The sequence below is a fragment of the Sander lucioperca genome, chromosome 23 (genome assembly GCF_008315115.2).
Source record: "Sander lucioperca isolate FBNREF2018 chromosome 23, SLUC_FBN_1.2, whole genome shotgun sequence".
In the NCBI taxonomy this organism is placed as follows: Eukaryota; Metazoa; Chordata; class Actinopteri; order Perciformes; family Percidae; genus Sander; species Sander lucioperca.
Genome location: NC_050195.1, coordinates 16,100,896 through 16,115,591, shown reverse-complemented (window position 1 = coordinate 16,115,591; position 14,696 = coordinate 16,100,896). Strand labels below are relative to the sequence as shown.

The window sequence follows — 14,696 nt, the reverse complement described above, 5'->3', positions numbered from 1 at the left end:
CTTTAAGGAAGTAGCGTATGCAGCTGAGGGAGACACGTCTGTACTACCAACTGTTCTCTCCATGAAAGTCGTGTTATTCAAAAGAACTGCATGAAAATAAAAGCAATACAAAGGGATATGGAATATTCTCAGTCTGCATAATCTGGTTGCAATTCTACGCCCTGCTCTATGCCCTGCTACGCTCTGCAGTGCCCTGCTACGTCCTGCTATGCCCTGCAGTGCCCTGCTAGGCCACAAACTCCTACAACTACTATTTCTAGTCATAGTTCCATTATCTTTATTGTGACTATTTGCCACTGTTCATCACACCCCCAACCGGCACTGTCAGACCACCAAGAGCCTGGGTCTGTCCGAGATTGCAGCAACAGTGGTGAGGAAGTTTTCCTCACCACTGTTGCACTAAATGCTTGCTCAACTACTAGAATTGTTGGGTCTTTGTAAATTATATAGTGTGGTCTAGACCTACTCTATCTGTAAAGTGTCTTGGGATAACTCTTGTCATGATTTGATACTATAAATAAAATTGAATTCATATTTTTTAAGAATATTCACTCACTTGTACTTAGTCATTCATAATCACACTGAGGTATATATGTCCACAGTATTGATCGTCACAGTAATCCTCCTATGTGTAAATTATCAGGACAGTTACTGCACCGAGTGGCAGTGTGAAAATATTTTTGTCTAAAATTGCAAATTTTACACTGCTACACCAGTTTAGTGTCAGTTTAAGCTGTTTGATAAACCATCTGGCAATGTATGGTGGGGGGGTGTGTTCTTGCTGCTAGCACTGAGGGTGAAGTGTTAATGGCCCATCAGCTGAACAAAAGGATACATTCTTATTGAGTAACATGCAAGAAACATTTCACCCTAAGGGGCCATCCACATGGAAATGCTTTTTGGTGTAAACGTACATTTTGCATTGTTTTGGCCGATCGTCTAAACGAATCCTGTAAACGCACTGCCTGAAGACACACTTTTTTGAAACCTGGTCCCAGGGTGAAAAGATTCGAAAATGCCGCCATTGCGTCTTTGTTTGGACGGCGAAGCCGCATACTTGCGTATTGATGATGTCATCGCCACACCCCTCGACCTCTAGCCTTCAACTTCTTATCCCGCGACGACGTCTCATAACAACAAAAATGGCGGACTACATGCTTATGTTCCTGCTGGAGAAGATATTGAGCCTATTAGGGTTACTAGGGCTGTTTGGTTTCTTCTTCTATTGTCTGTTTGTATACAGCGCACAAGCTTTATGTGCATGCTCTGCCTCTTCTTCTCCGTTGTTGGTGAATTTTTGTAGCAGAAACAGCGCCACCTATAGGCCTGGAATATGAAGTAGCATGTTGAGTCATTTACAAATGGATCTGTTTGGACGCAAACATTCTTGAAACGATGCCAGGGAAGACGGGGGGGAAAAAAAGATCGTTTTGGTACGTGTGGACGTGGCCTAAATGTTGCAGTAGCTGACAGTGGAAGCCTTTGAGCAGTGAATTCATATTTTTCTCAGTTTAAAAAAACTAAATAGACTAACTAAAAAGAACAGCTAGACTAGAGACTATACAACAATTACTACAGTAGGCTATAACTACTGTATAATAGACATAATTGATGGCATTGGGGCAAATTTCATGGTGGATACATTATTAGGGACCAACAAGCTCCCAAAAAGGGGTAGACTATTCACTTCCCCAAAACATAAAAAGTCATGCCATAGAGGGTTAATAAACCGAAAATTATACAGTGTTTATCTAACACTCAACATACTGCTTCTTTTAGAACAGGGGTGTCAAACTCAACTTCACTAAGGGCCACCATGGAAAATGAGAATCACATCAACGCCCAGACATGTAGATTTTATTGAGAAAAGTCAAATATCTTTGACTGTATTACTGCATGTCGCTTTTTTTTTTTTTTGCGTTGGTTGCATTTTTCATCATTTTTGTTGCTTTCTCTGACACTTTTCGACTTCTATCCCATATTTGTTGACATAAAGCCATAAAAAAGTCTGCAAAAAGTTCCCTATCCATCACAAAGTTTAGCAAACCAAGCAAAACAAAGATTGCTTTTTTAAAAGCAGGTTACCAAACAGCCGACTCACAGCAACCTGAATATGCCAGAATATGAAAACTCCACGACGTTCCACGTCAGAATTTCCGCCGGATTGCCCTCTTTTCAGCCGGATGTTTGTTTCCTTCCTCTTTCTTTGTGTTGGTGTTCTAAACTCCGGTGGATTTATGAGGACTATGGTTAACTGCTCCTCAGATCTCTGCAGGGTAAATCCAGACAGCTAGCTAGACTCAGATAGACACAGATGTCCAATCTGAGTTTTCTGTTGCACGACAAAAACTACGTTTGAACGTACACACGTTCCACCAAAACAAGTTCCTTCCCTTGGCTATTTTGCAGAGGTACCGTGGCTCCGTCCTACGCTTAGCGATGATGACTGTGATTGGTTTAAAGAAATGCCAATAAACCAGAGCACGTTTTTCTCCCATCTCAAAATGCTGTGTGGACTAACCAGACCCTCCTCTGCAATGCTGTGAAGGAAGGTCTGGCAATGTGAGACTTAAGTGTTGCATAATTGCAGAACAGTTTCCCATCCCTTTTTGTTTGGCGCACAACTAGATTACATTTATTGTGAACCTAAATTAATATGCGGGCCAGATTAAAACCTCCGAGGGGCCGGGATCAGCCCGCAGGCCTTGAGTTTGACACTTGCTTTAGAATATACAACACTCATATTTCCATATACTTTGTCCATGACTCCCTTTTGAGCATAGAGGGAATGTAAATGATTTTCAATTATACATCTATTTTAACCCTCATAAGATGGCATGAAGGTTTACAATTGTGGACAGCTTAATGCTGATAAAACAAAGTCCTTATCCGTGAACTTGTTGGCCTCTATTTCATTACATTGTGTCTGTATGTTAGGTGTTACTTTAGTCGCATATTGTGAAGCACTTTATGACCTCTGATTTAGAAACGTGCTATAAAGTGAATCAACTTTACCTCCTTTTACAAATCATAAAGCAATTGCATGTTTTTTGAATGGCAGATTGAACTCTCATGCTATTAATCTACCAATACTTTGTATTAAAAAAAATACTAAATCCTCCAAGTCCAAGAGACTAGATTAACCAAAATCAAGTTACAGCCCTTGTTTACGCCAATAAAATGCATGCATCATTACACTCACCAAAAACCAAAGAAGTATTAAGAAAATAAAAACGTTGACACTTTTTTTTTATATTGCACAAGTATATCATCTTAATTGTTAGGAAAGTGACATTGTGTATGTTTCTGGTCATGTTCTTTCTAAGGCAGGTGAGTTATATTGGCTCTGTTTCCTACAAAATAAAACACTTGTGATGCTCCAAATAAACCAAAGCCTTTTGAAGTCTTGATGAGCGATTGTACTCTGGTAATTGGTACATCCTGCTCTCAAGTGTGTGCTGCAGCACGACAGCCCCAATGTGTTTTTAGACAATGCAACAAAGACTCACGGAGTACTTGAACACAACAACAACACAAACATGTTTCACGGTTCTTAGGTAGAGTGTAGTGCAATTATTCATATGAAGCATTGTGCATTCACTAAGCAGAGGCATAGTGTGTAATAACATACATTAAATACATCTTTATATAACTACATTTATATTGATATATTTTACCTTGTAAATATGAATTTTAAATAATGAACAAACAGCATACCCTATGCTGTTACTATTGCTTTTTGTTTTAGGTCCTAGGATTATTACATGTTTCTTGTTTGCATGTCATGCAGCTTGTAGTGGTTCTACAATCACATGTGAGACATTTATCACAAAACTGTAAATACGAAAAAATTAGGCATATTCTTCAGTGGATGGAAGACTACAGGAAACTTCAGATTTTCAGGTGTCAGATGCAGTCCCCATGCAGCACGCAGACACCTGAAACACAGGATGATATAAAGGTTGTGAAATGAGCACAAATAAAAAAAATTTAAAAGCCCAATAATGGATAATACAAAGGCAAATAACCAATTATGGATTATTGAGGGTATAAATTATAACCATTGTTAGTAACACTAGCAAATTGCCATCTTGAGTTGTCTGATGTTGCGAACTTGGGTTGGGGTTCCATAGCCTTTTATAAAATTTGAATCCTTATCCAATCTTAGGCTACATTTACATCGCTACGTTATTAGCCAAAAGCGATCTCCGTGCACACAAGTGATTTTAGCGATTCAGACAGATGCAGACTTATTCGCTTTATTCATCACTGGCTAAAAGGGTTAGTAACTTTACAATGTTACCCGCCAACTTAATTTTTACCCACATTTGGTGGGTTGGCGGTTGTTAATTTAAAGCCCTGATCGCAGGGGTATATAGCGCCAGTGTCTATAAAGTGAATTCCATCTCCAACAGAAAACAATGTTCACAAACTGCTCCAAACAGCTCTATTGTAGTCCAGCCTTTACTTCAGAGAAAAAAGTGCGTCACTTTGTAACACACGTTATAATGCTCGCCTAGCTGCTAGCTTGGCACTCCCTCATACTCTGCTTCTGACTGGCTAGTAGTGCTTACCTAGGTACTGTCAGGGCACGCCCTCATACTCTGCTTCTGACTGGCTAGTAGTCCTTACCTAGGTACTGTCAGGGCACTCCCTCATACTCTGCTTCTGACTGGCTAGTAGTCCTTACCTAGGTACTGCGCATGTGCGACTCCCAACAAAGATGGAACAGAAGTGAGATGCCTCACTCTGTAGCTAAAACAGAGAGCTCAACACACAGGGCGAAAAGAGGAGCTGCAGCAATGTGCAGTACAACAAAAACATGGTGTTTTTTGAAAATTAAAACCACTGGTTCTGGTATAACCTCTAAATACAATTATGAACCTGAAAATGAGCATAATATGAGCACTTTAAAGGAGAATTCCGGTCGATTCCAACCCGTAGCTCTGTTGTTTGTAAATCAGGAGTACTGTCAGTAGCGAGAAAAACGAAACCAATCGGTGCTGCCTACCCCGAGTTATCCTCCTGCTAGCGTTAGCACCCAACAGGCTTAAACAGGGCAAGTTTTAAACGTGTTTTTAGCCTCTAAACGTGCTCGAAATTCCATTACAAGTGCTTAGCCATGTGCAGTTATTCCTTCCAAGGGAACACAGCGAATTTGACTGCAGTAGATGTGACAGAAAGCCATAAAAGTTGTGTTAATCCATAACTCTGTTTATTTCCTGGTTTATGGTAAAAGCCCACACTAGTCGAATGCCGATCTCATACAATCCAATATTCCAAAATTTATTTTTTCCACAAAAAAACGATTTGCCGAGGTTCTTTCCATAGTAACGCGTATGTATCAACAAGCTGTAACCTGACACCACAGTGGAGCAAGCAGAGCTGCAGTTCAAGAGTTCAACAGCTAGGTAACCTAGCAACGGCAGCAGGGGGAGGAGCTCACAGAGCTGACAGACGGAGCTTGGAGTTAGATCAGGACTAATATGAGAAAATGGTTCCAGTTTGTGCCTTTCCAAATTGCGGCAACCAAATGAAGAGATATTTGAGCTTGAGCTTTCACCGTCTACCCCTCCGCAACCGGGAGATTTCACAGTTGTAGCTGGTTGCACGTGATGCGGGTACATGATGCTTGTGTGGATACTGTATCACAATGACCACCAAGGAAGAAAGCCTGTGCTGTAAGGAATGGGATCTCATCCAGCCTGGTCTGGATGGGATCTCATCCAGCCTGGTCTGGATGGGTCCCCAGATAACGGACATTGTTTCGGCCATACACAGAGGTTTCCCCATCTGATCTATAAGGATGTTCTGCTCACCTGGTAGACTGCGCCCATATACAGAGACTCAGTCCTTGACGCAGCGGCCGCGGGTTCGATTCTAACCTGCGGCTATTTGCTGCATGTCACTCCCCTTCTCTCTCCCCTTTCATGTCTAAGCTGTCCTATCAAATCACAAATAAAGGCCCAAAATGCCAAAAAAAAATGCCAAAATTCTTTTTAAAATTGATATACTCAATTTCTGTAATGATCTGTTAAATTAATTATATGTTTTTGTAAGTTGTTCTTGCATTGATTTAATGATACTGGATGGCGTTATGTGATGTGCATGCCAATGAGTCTCATTTATGGAGAAAATAGATGACCTTTGAATCAAGAGTAGACTGTTGAACAATGATTAAATGATTAATGTAAAAACATTAAACTCACCTTTTATTCCAACGAATCGGTGTTCAAAGAATGACGCAAAGACTCCTTCAACTGGAAAACAGGACACACAACATTTAGACGGCAGTATGATTTCATAGACATCTGCTGGCTTGTAAATTAGCCTATATCGCTTGATATTCTGCATATACTGAACTGACCACAGAAACATGTTTTGCAGTTAATTAGCAGTTAATGGACATTTCTTTTGCTTTCTTATGGCAAAATGGTGACCGTTGAACACAGCAATAATTCTGTTTACACAAGTGTTACTACTTCTATTCCTGTACCCTCTGCGTAGTATACAGTATCATTTTCTTTTTTTAAATATGACCTCAGCTCAGGAACAGTAAAGGTTATAGACAAAAGTATATAGAATAGCTAAAAGCAGCAGCTACATATATACGGATGTTCATGACACTGACTCTTCCCCCATAATTGATTGTGTATCGGCCTGGTGTTTGGCTTAAAATAATACACATAAATCCAACTTGTATACCTTATAGTGAATTTTAAATGCAAATGTGGTTATTGTGTATATTTATTATTGTGCATTATTAAATATACAGCAGCCTGGACACAGAAACCTACATTTTTGGTCATATCATGTACTATTTTGCTTAGCCACTTGCATCACTTGCTGTCTCCTGTTGTCTCTCCCATTAACTCATATGATCCCTAAAGAGTACTGTATAAGGATTACCTCATACATTTTAATAACTCCATGATTGTGAATTCAACTTTTTAAAGAGCCTCTATTATGTTTTTTATAGGTTTTCCTGTTTTTTGTGTGTTGCATAGTTGTTTGTGTATGTAATAGATGTATAAATCTATTTACTGCCTAAAAGCGCTTCGCCCACATTCCTGTTTAAAACTTCCAATTAATGATGTTACTGATAGAGAAATCCAGCCCAGTTTATCATCTGTGCTGCCCATTGGTGCTGCCTGACCAATCACAACGGGCCAGCTGACCAATCACATCAGACTGGGCTTTTCTGATAGTTTTACATCTAAGGGTAGTATCAAAAACAAAGAATATGTGGACCGACAGCAATGCACACGTTGGCATTTGTTATGCAAGTGATAATGTAGAGCAAGCCGGTCAATGCAAATTAGAACCACGTCGGAATTGACCAATCAGAGTCAAGTATTCTATAGAGTCGTGTAGTAAGCCACTTTGTTTTTTATGTGACTGTATATAACAAAGAAACAGGGAGAGAGAAGGGGAGATAACAAAGAGTCTGCCAAAGTCTCGGTTAGCCTACCTATACTATATGTCTTAACCCAGTGGTTCTCAATCGGTGCTATAGGGCTATGAGATTCACCAAGAGTGTTTCAGGTGGAGATGCTGCAGCAATGGGCAGTATGAGAAACATTATATGTTATTTGAACATCAAAGCATGTAAAGCTATTCTAGTAGACCCCAAGAGTATAAGTGTTACGCTGAAAATTTGTTTAATAGGGGCTCTTTGAAAAAGATGCCATCTTCTCAACTATATTGGTTCAGAAATATTAAGACTCTTAGGGTTAGGGTTAGGAGGCAAGAGTAGCTGATTCCTCACTCTGTACTTGTTTCCCTACGTATAATAATGTGATGTTCTTACTCTCTGCAGGAAGCCCATCATGTCCAGCTTGTCTGCCTTAGCAGGAGAACAGCCCAGGCCCTCACAGATGCACTTTGATCCAGACGGTGACTGTCTAAGGGAGTCAGCATTCCAGGCGCTCCAGGCAGAGACGTGGCCGCTCTGCACATCAGCTGGCGGGATGCCGGGCAGCAGACAGCACTGAGTGGCTACTGTCCTGTGGGGGGCGGGGCTGGATGATGTGGGCACCGTTTCAGGCAGAAAGACTCTGAGTTGAGAGCAGAGCAGGGACTGCTCATCCAACAGTCTGTGCATCTTCTACTCAAAAACAAAGAACGATAATCAGAAAACACAGCAGTACACATTCAAACAAAATCTTATGAAAGAATACCATTTTACTTATACAAGACAGAAAAGCTGTATATAGATTATATAAAATTTTAAAACAAAAAAATGCATTAGCAAAAACTTATGGGGTGTCCTGGTGGTCGATTGGTTAAGACATACAGTATAGGTAGGCTATCCGAGACTTTGGCAGACTCTTTGTTATCTCCCCTTCTCTCTCCCTGTTTCTTTGTTATATACAGTCACATAAAAAACAAAGTGGCTTACTACACGACTCTATAGAATACTTGACTCTGATTGGTCAATTCCGACGTGGTTCTAATTTGCATTGACCGGCTCGCTCTACATTATCACTTGCATAACAAATGCCAACGTGTGCATTGCTGTCAGTCCACATATTCTTTGTTTTTGATACTACCCTTAGATGTAAAAAAATATATATATATTTTCACCCCATAGCTCATTTCCTCCTCGAGTCCTCCACTTGCCTCCCTTCCTCGCGTCTTAGTCCCTCCCACCGAGGAGGCACGGGAGAGATGCGACGAGCTATCAGATAAGGGTTATGAGATGCAGCCTTTGTCTTAGCTCTTGGCTTGCCTTCCTGAAAAGCCCAGTCTGATGTGATTGGTCAGCTGGCCCGTTGTGATTGGTCAGGCAGCACCAATGGGCAGCACAGATGATAAACTGGGCTGGATTTCTCTATCAGTAACATCATTAATTGGAAGTTTTAAACAGGAATGTGGGCGAAGCGCTTTTAGGCAGTAAATAGATTTATATATATTTATAATAAATATATATATATTTTCACTTCTTGATCACATGACACTACTATATCTATATAACCCAGTACAGACTTAGGCTACATCTACAATACTACCTTTTCATTTTTAAGCAGTGTTTTGAGACAAAAACGATCTCCGTCCACAATAAAGTTTTAGCTCCAGTAGCAGAACTGTGGAGGAAGGGCTGGCAATGCGAGACTGATGTGAGCGTAGTGCCACCCGTAGTGCCATCCCCAGGACACATTGATAAAACTCCAGATAGGAGCAAAGTCCTCAGTATGCTCTGCTCAACTCTCTTGTATTGTGGGGTGTATTGAACAATGTTCCCTCAATGGCCCATTACCGTAGTATCAGAATAATGATACATTACTTGAAAATGTATAGTATTTAATTATATTTGAACTGCTATAGTTGACAGGAGCAATCAGTTAACATCAGTGCATTTTGTGCTGATGGCATTCAGTTTCTTTTCGCTTATCTTTTCTATATGGACTACTCTGCCGGCAGACAGGGATGACTGAGTGTTTTACCATTTTCAAGCTGTCGTCATAGTGATGTGCCAGTTCATTCAACTGCATCTCCAGCTCTCCAGCCTCCCGTTTCACTGCTCGCCGCAGCTCCTCTATGTCCCGAACCTTCTCCCTACACACACACACACACACACACACACACACACACACACACACACACACGCATACACACATACTTATTGTTTGCCTTAAGTTTTTTTGAATAAAACATCTTGCTTATTGCAAATAGGATCAATAAATGTCATAATCTTTAATCTTGACATGTCAGGGTCTTAACAAGCTTTTTTTAGACTGGACTATGTACCTGTCGTGCTCAGAGAGAACACTGTAAACTGCAGCCTGGTCTTCAGAGAGCTGCTCCTCCATGTTGCTGAGTACTGAGCGAAACTGCTGCACACACAGCATCATCTCCTCCAACTCATCCAGAGAGTACTGTGGGGAACAAGTGCAACCACATATGCAGATAACAGAAAATATCAAAATTCAAGAATGATGGAAAATCCACGTCATATTAGTTACATAAGTTGAGTGTTTAATGAAATGTTTTGCCTTTATGTTTGGGTGCTGAGTTTAGTAATGCCTGAAGATAACCTGTACATTATTGAGATTATGGATGTATTAATGATGTAAAAGGGTATTGCAACCCAAAAGTTAATAATCATGACCTGATTTATTTTATTATTCGGCATGAATGTAATCCTTATTTGTAATATTTTCTTTGTAATATTTCCCTTCCCTTTGTATAGAAAGAAATTATCTATCAATACCATCTTCATTGCTGCCAATAAACTGTTAGAACAGCTCTCTTTTGTTTAAATGTGCACCTGACAACAGATGATCTGTGAGCTTTTTTTCAATACTTTATTTTTGATACTTTTAAATGGATAACTTAATCTTAAGTAAAGTTTTGGATGCAGCACCATTACTATCATGTTGTATTTTTACACAGCGGTATTGCTGTTTTTACTTAAGACCAGGAAAGTGGACAACATCAGTCCAGTTCTCGGGTCTCTGCACTGGCTTTATGTATGTCAAATAGTTTGAAAATACTGCTATTGGACTATAAAGCACTGAAATATTTCTGATCTGTTGCTTGATTATGAACCTTACAGTCCCCAGGGTCAGAACTAATCCTGGTGAGGCAGCGTTTAGCCTGTGTGCCAACACACCTCTGTCCAAATCTCAGAGAGCTCCACAAGCTCCACATGCAAATAAGACATTGATATGTTAATATGGTCCTTGCTTTGAAAGGGCCTCCGTCTCAAGAACTATGGCAACGTGCGAACACCGTGACTCATTGGAAGACGGACACGTCACAGCTCACAGCTCTCTCCCTGTTTCTAGCATCGGTGAATACAAAAATATCAAGATGAATAGTCAAACAAACTCTTTCACTGAGCAAAATGGTGCTGATTGGTTTTGTCGTTAATGATAGCAGCTGTTTGATATTTCGACATTTGAAAATAAATTTCCTTCATAATTTTACATCATGTTTAACATTTCCGTGACTTGTGGCACTGTGTGAATATTTCTAATAGATTGTAAATATCTGTAAACCTGTGTGTAACAGATTTGGATTATTTATCCAGCTCAACCCGTGAATGATATCTTATTTTACTGTATTCAAGGCACTTACGTAGACCATATGAATAATTTAAGTGGATGACTGTTTATATGTGAGTATAAATGTATGGGTGCATAAGTGTAATTATGTATACTTATTTATTTGTATAGGGCTACACCTTTTATTTTCCTAACCTGTTGTGAATTCAGCTTTTTATCCAGTTGTTTGGAACTCCTCACTGTATGCATACAGTATAATAGCATACATACAATAGGGATGGGAGGGGGGGGGGGGGGTTTGTGACTCCTGATGGCAGATAAGTTTACAGCATGTTGGATTTTATGAGGCTGGAGATTACTGTGTGCTTGCAACCCTGTTGGGGAACTGCAACCAAGTAACAACCAAGTGATTTAAGAAGTTTAAACATGTGGCTTTAAAAATACAGGTCAAAGACAGCAATTGTGCTGTCTGGTTGGCTGTATTGACATTTAAAATGAGTGACCAGAGATAAAGTTAGAATCAACAAAAGATTTTCATATTCAAGTGCAGCCATAAACGCATTCGGTAACACATCATACTGGGCTGCACGCTTGTATTTATGCTTTAATACACAAAAATGTGTCTGCAAAACAACTCTAAACTAGGCTATAATTTAAGTGTCTCCAATTCTAAAACGCTTCCAGCGGACATTGAAATCTAACAGACCTGTGACTGAAGTGGATCGCAATCAGAACGTGATACACTGGGAAGCTGTCGGCATGAATATATTTGACTGAATACATGAAGTGAAATAAGGACACACTACAGTATGGAGTGGTATTACTCACAGGAGTGTTTCCCAGAGTGTTCTGGGTACACTGATGGTCACAGGAGCAGCAGCATGCCACGGTGGCTGTCTGATTGCCCTCCCAAAACGTCTCCTCATCTTCATTTCCAATCCCGTCCTCGTCTTCCTCCTCATCAGGCCACAGTCCTTTATCCACAGAGACTGACATGGTACTGTCGTTTCTTTCCATCCAAGGGACACAGTCATGTGACAGCAGAGGGAAATACGGAGATGAAGAGAAGTTCAGTGCAGGTGTCATTTCTGAGGCACCCGTGGATACGGTTACCTCATTTGGGGCAGTATAAAGAGCCCCATGTGATAACTTGTTGGTGAGAGTGTTTCGTTGAATCTGCAGGTCTGTCCATGACTGCACAGCACGGAAAGGGGTGGAGGTGTCCAAAGGGAGAACACTAGTGAGAAGGGTGCGTTTTGAATCGGTCATGAAGGGAACATCCTTCCTGTTGACAATATGAGAAGATAGGGATGAAGACATCTGGACAGAAACAGAGCGGCTTGATGGCTTGCGGTCTAGGGTTGTGGTGGGGGATGGGAATGGAGCTAGGGTAAAGGAGGAGGGTGTATCTGAGGAGGCAGTTGCATTTCTTGACGTTTGGTCAGTGTCCATTGTTGTTGAGGATGACAAAGATAAAGTCCTTGCTCTGCCTGTGGATGAAAATGAATCTTGAACAGCTGGGCCACTAGGCAACAGAGAATTCCCAGGAGATCCGTCTGAGGTTTCAAAGCTGGATGGATTGGAAACCTCTATGGGTTCTGCCCAGTAGACTCGCCCTTCAGTATCAAGCTGTTGAAAAAAGGCATCCATATCTCCATTTTCACTTTCGGAGCCATCCACTGAGGTTTGAAATACCTGATCTAAGCTCTCGATCCTAATTAGATCCTTGGGTTCCACTTCAGTTCTACTGTGTGCTTCTGGCACATCTTCAGGTAAAACTAAAGAACTTCTAAGTGATTCACTTTCTGAGTCATTCATTTCCCTTTGACACTGTTCCGGTTGGGTTCCAGTTGAAAGCTCATCATGCAAACTACAGGGCAGAACCTGTGGATCTATTTCAGTTTGGTTACATAATTCCTTAGAGACTAATCTAGAACCTTCTGACAGGCCTGCATAACTGTCTGTATCTGTGATGTAAACAACAGCCTCTTGAGTCTGCACTGTGTCAGTATATCTCTCACCCTCTACCTCTCCCTTTCCATTCCTCTGATGGGTATCCTCAAGGTCCAAGGAAAGGTGATTCATCTTAAAATTAATAACATCTTGGACAGGAGAGGCTGGAGCAGGGTCTGTGTTATCATCATCTGTGTCATCATGAGAACATGGTCTGTTCTGTTGGGAGATGGATTGCTCCGTCAGGTCTGAAATTCTTCCAACAGCTGGATCTATCGGACCATCTGAATCATGTGATAGTGATGACATGGCAGACTGACAAACTGAAATGGAAGGGTTAGGGGAATGGCAGGGCAGCGTGGGACAACTCTTCTCAAACTCAGAGGAGTCCAGAATGAGAGAGGATAGAGCTGAGGGATTGTCCTTGTCCAACTGCAAGGAGACAGCGGAGTGTGTTTCTTCCCCTTTTTTCTGTGTATTGGTCGGTGGATCAGAGAGGCCTATTCCATCTGAGTTTGGGAAAAGTGAATCTTTTTGTCTGTTTTCTGGACTCTGTGAGAGGGACTCAACAAGTGGGGGGGAAGCTAAATAGGATGGACAATGGAAACCAGGTGGGGAAGTGGGAAGCAGAGATGATACGCCACAAGACGCAGAGAGGGAGTTTCCATGCAAAGTCACATCAGTCCATTCTGACTGTGTGTTCGCTGGACTCCCAGAGGAGTCAGGCTGTGTAGAAGGCATAGCAATTGACGCAGAAAACAGACAGTCCAAATTTGGAATGGGAAAAGGAGATGAGGCAGGATGAGGGACACTTAAACAGGTAGAGCATGCCGGGCCTTCAGAGTCATAAAATAGAGTAGAGAGGTGGGGGCATGGAGCATCCTTGTCCTCAGTTTTAATCTCCTCGGACCCTCTAATCAATGAGGCAGGCTGCATGGGGGAAGATGTAGGGGAGAGAGAGGTACAGGCGGCAGGCGAAGGGAGAGTTGGAGATTGGGAGTGAGTTTCGTTCTGTAACCCGGGCAAGGGAGAGCGAGGAGAAAGGTACTCGCACACCAGTGCAGGCGGTGAAGCAGGTGGAGACTGATCCTGATCTGGTGCAGTCTCCGTCTCTGGAGATTTTTGCAGGTCCAACTTTGGAGGACACAATGAGACAGGAGATGGGGAAGGGCTGAAGACTAACAGAGGCTCTTCTGAAGGACTGGGTGGGGAAAGAGATTTGTCAACTCCAGAAGAGGTCAGAGATGATAGAGGAGGGGTCAGAGGCGAAGGAGAGGGGGAGCCCGGCCTCTCACTGCTCTGGCTGTCAGTGCTCCCTCCTGACAGGCCCGACAGAGCCTGCAACCAAACAGACAATGCAGACAGTCAAACAACCAGACACATGGACCCATCTACATATATCATACATCATGATTTAGTCACATAGTACAAGTGATGGAATGTAACTAAGTTACATAAGTTACATTTACTGATGTTCAAATGTTGAGCTACTTGTACTTTACTTGAGTCTGTTCTTTTCATGCCACGTTCTACTTCTACTCCGCTACATTTCAGAGAGAAATATTATAGTAATATATTACTGCACTACATTAAACTGACACCTTGAGTTACTTTACAAATGAATGAACACATGGTGTTTATAAAATACAATGTTTAATTACAAATTAAACTACCCAACAATGTATAGGTCTACAAGTCCAGCTGAAATGATTAGCCAAAGAAACACTTAGTTGA

General features: G+C 41.4%; 1 protein-coding gene across 1 annotated transcript in view; it reads right to left on the bottom strand.

Annotated features, from left to right (window-relative positions):
• Positions 1 to 3,149: 3,149 nt before the first annotated feature.
• The window catches only part of itprid1 (ITPR interacting domain containing 1), a 34,704-nt gene continuing 23,157 nt past the window's right edge, over positions 3,150 to 14,696 (bottom strand). The window contains exons 12-17 of the mRNA XM_031300160.2: positions 11,838 to 14,300; positions 9,751 to 9,878; positions 9,447 to 9,558; positions 7,811 to 8,107; positions 6,210 to 6,260; positions 3,150 to 3,938 (exon numbers count right to left, since the gene is read on the bottom strand). Of these exons, the coding sequence (XP_031156020.1) occupies positions 6,213 to 6,260; positions 7,811 to 8,107; positions 9,447 to 9,558; positions 9,751 to 9,878; positions 11,838 to 14,300 (3,048 nt within the window). The 3' untranslated portion in view covers positions 3,150 to 3,938; positions 6,210 to 6,212. The remainder of the gene's footprint in view (positions 3,939 to 6,209; positions 6,261 to 7,810; positions 8,108 to 9,446; positions 9,559 to 9,750; positions 9,879 to 11,837; positions 14,301 to 14,696) is intronic.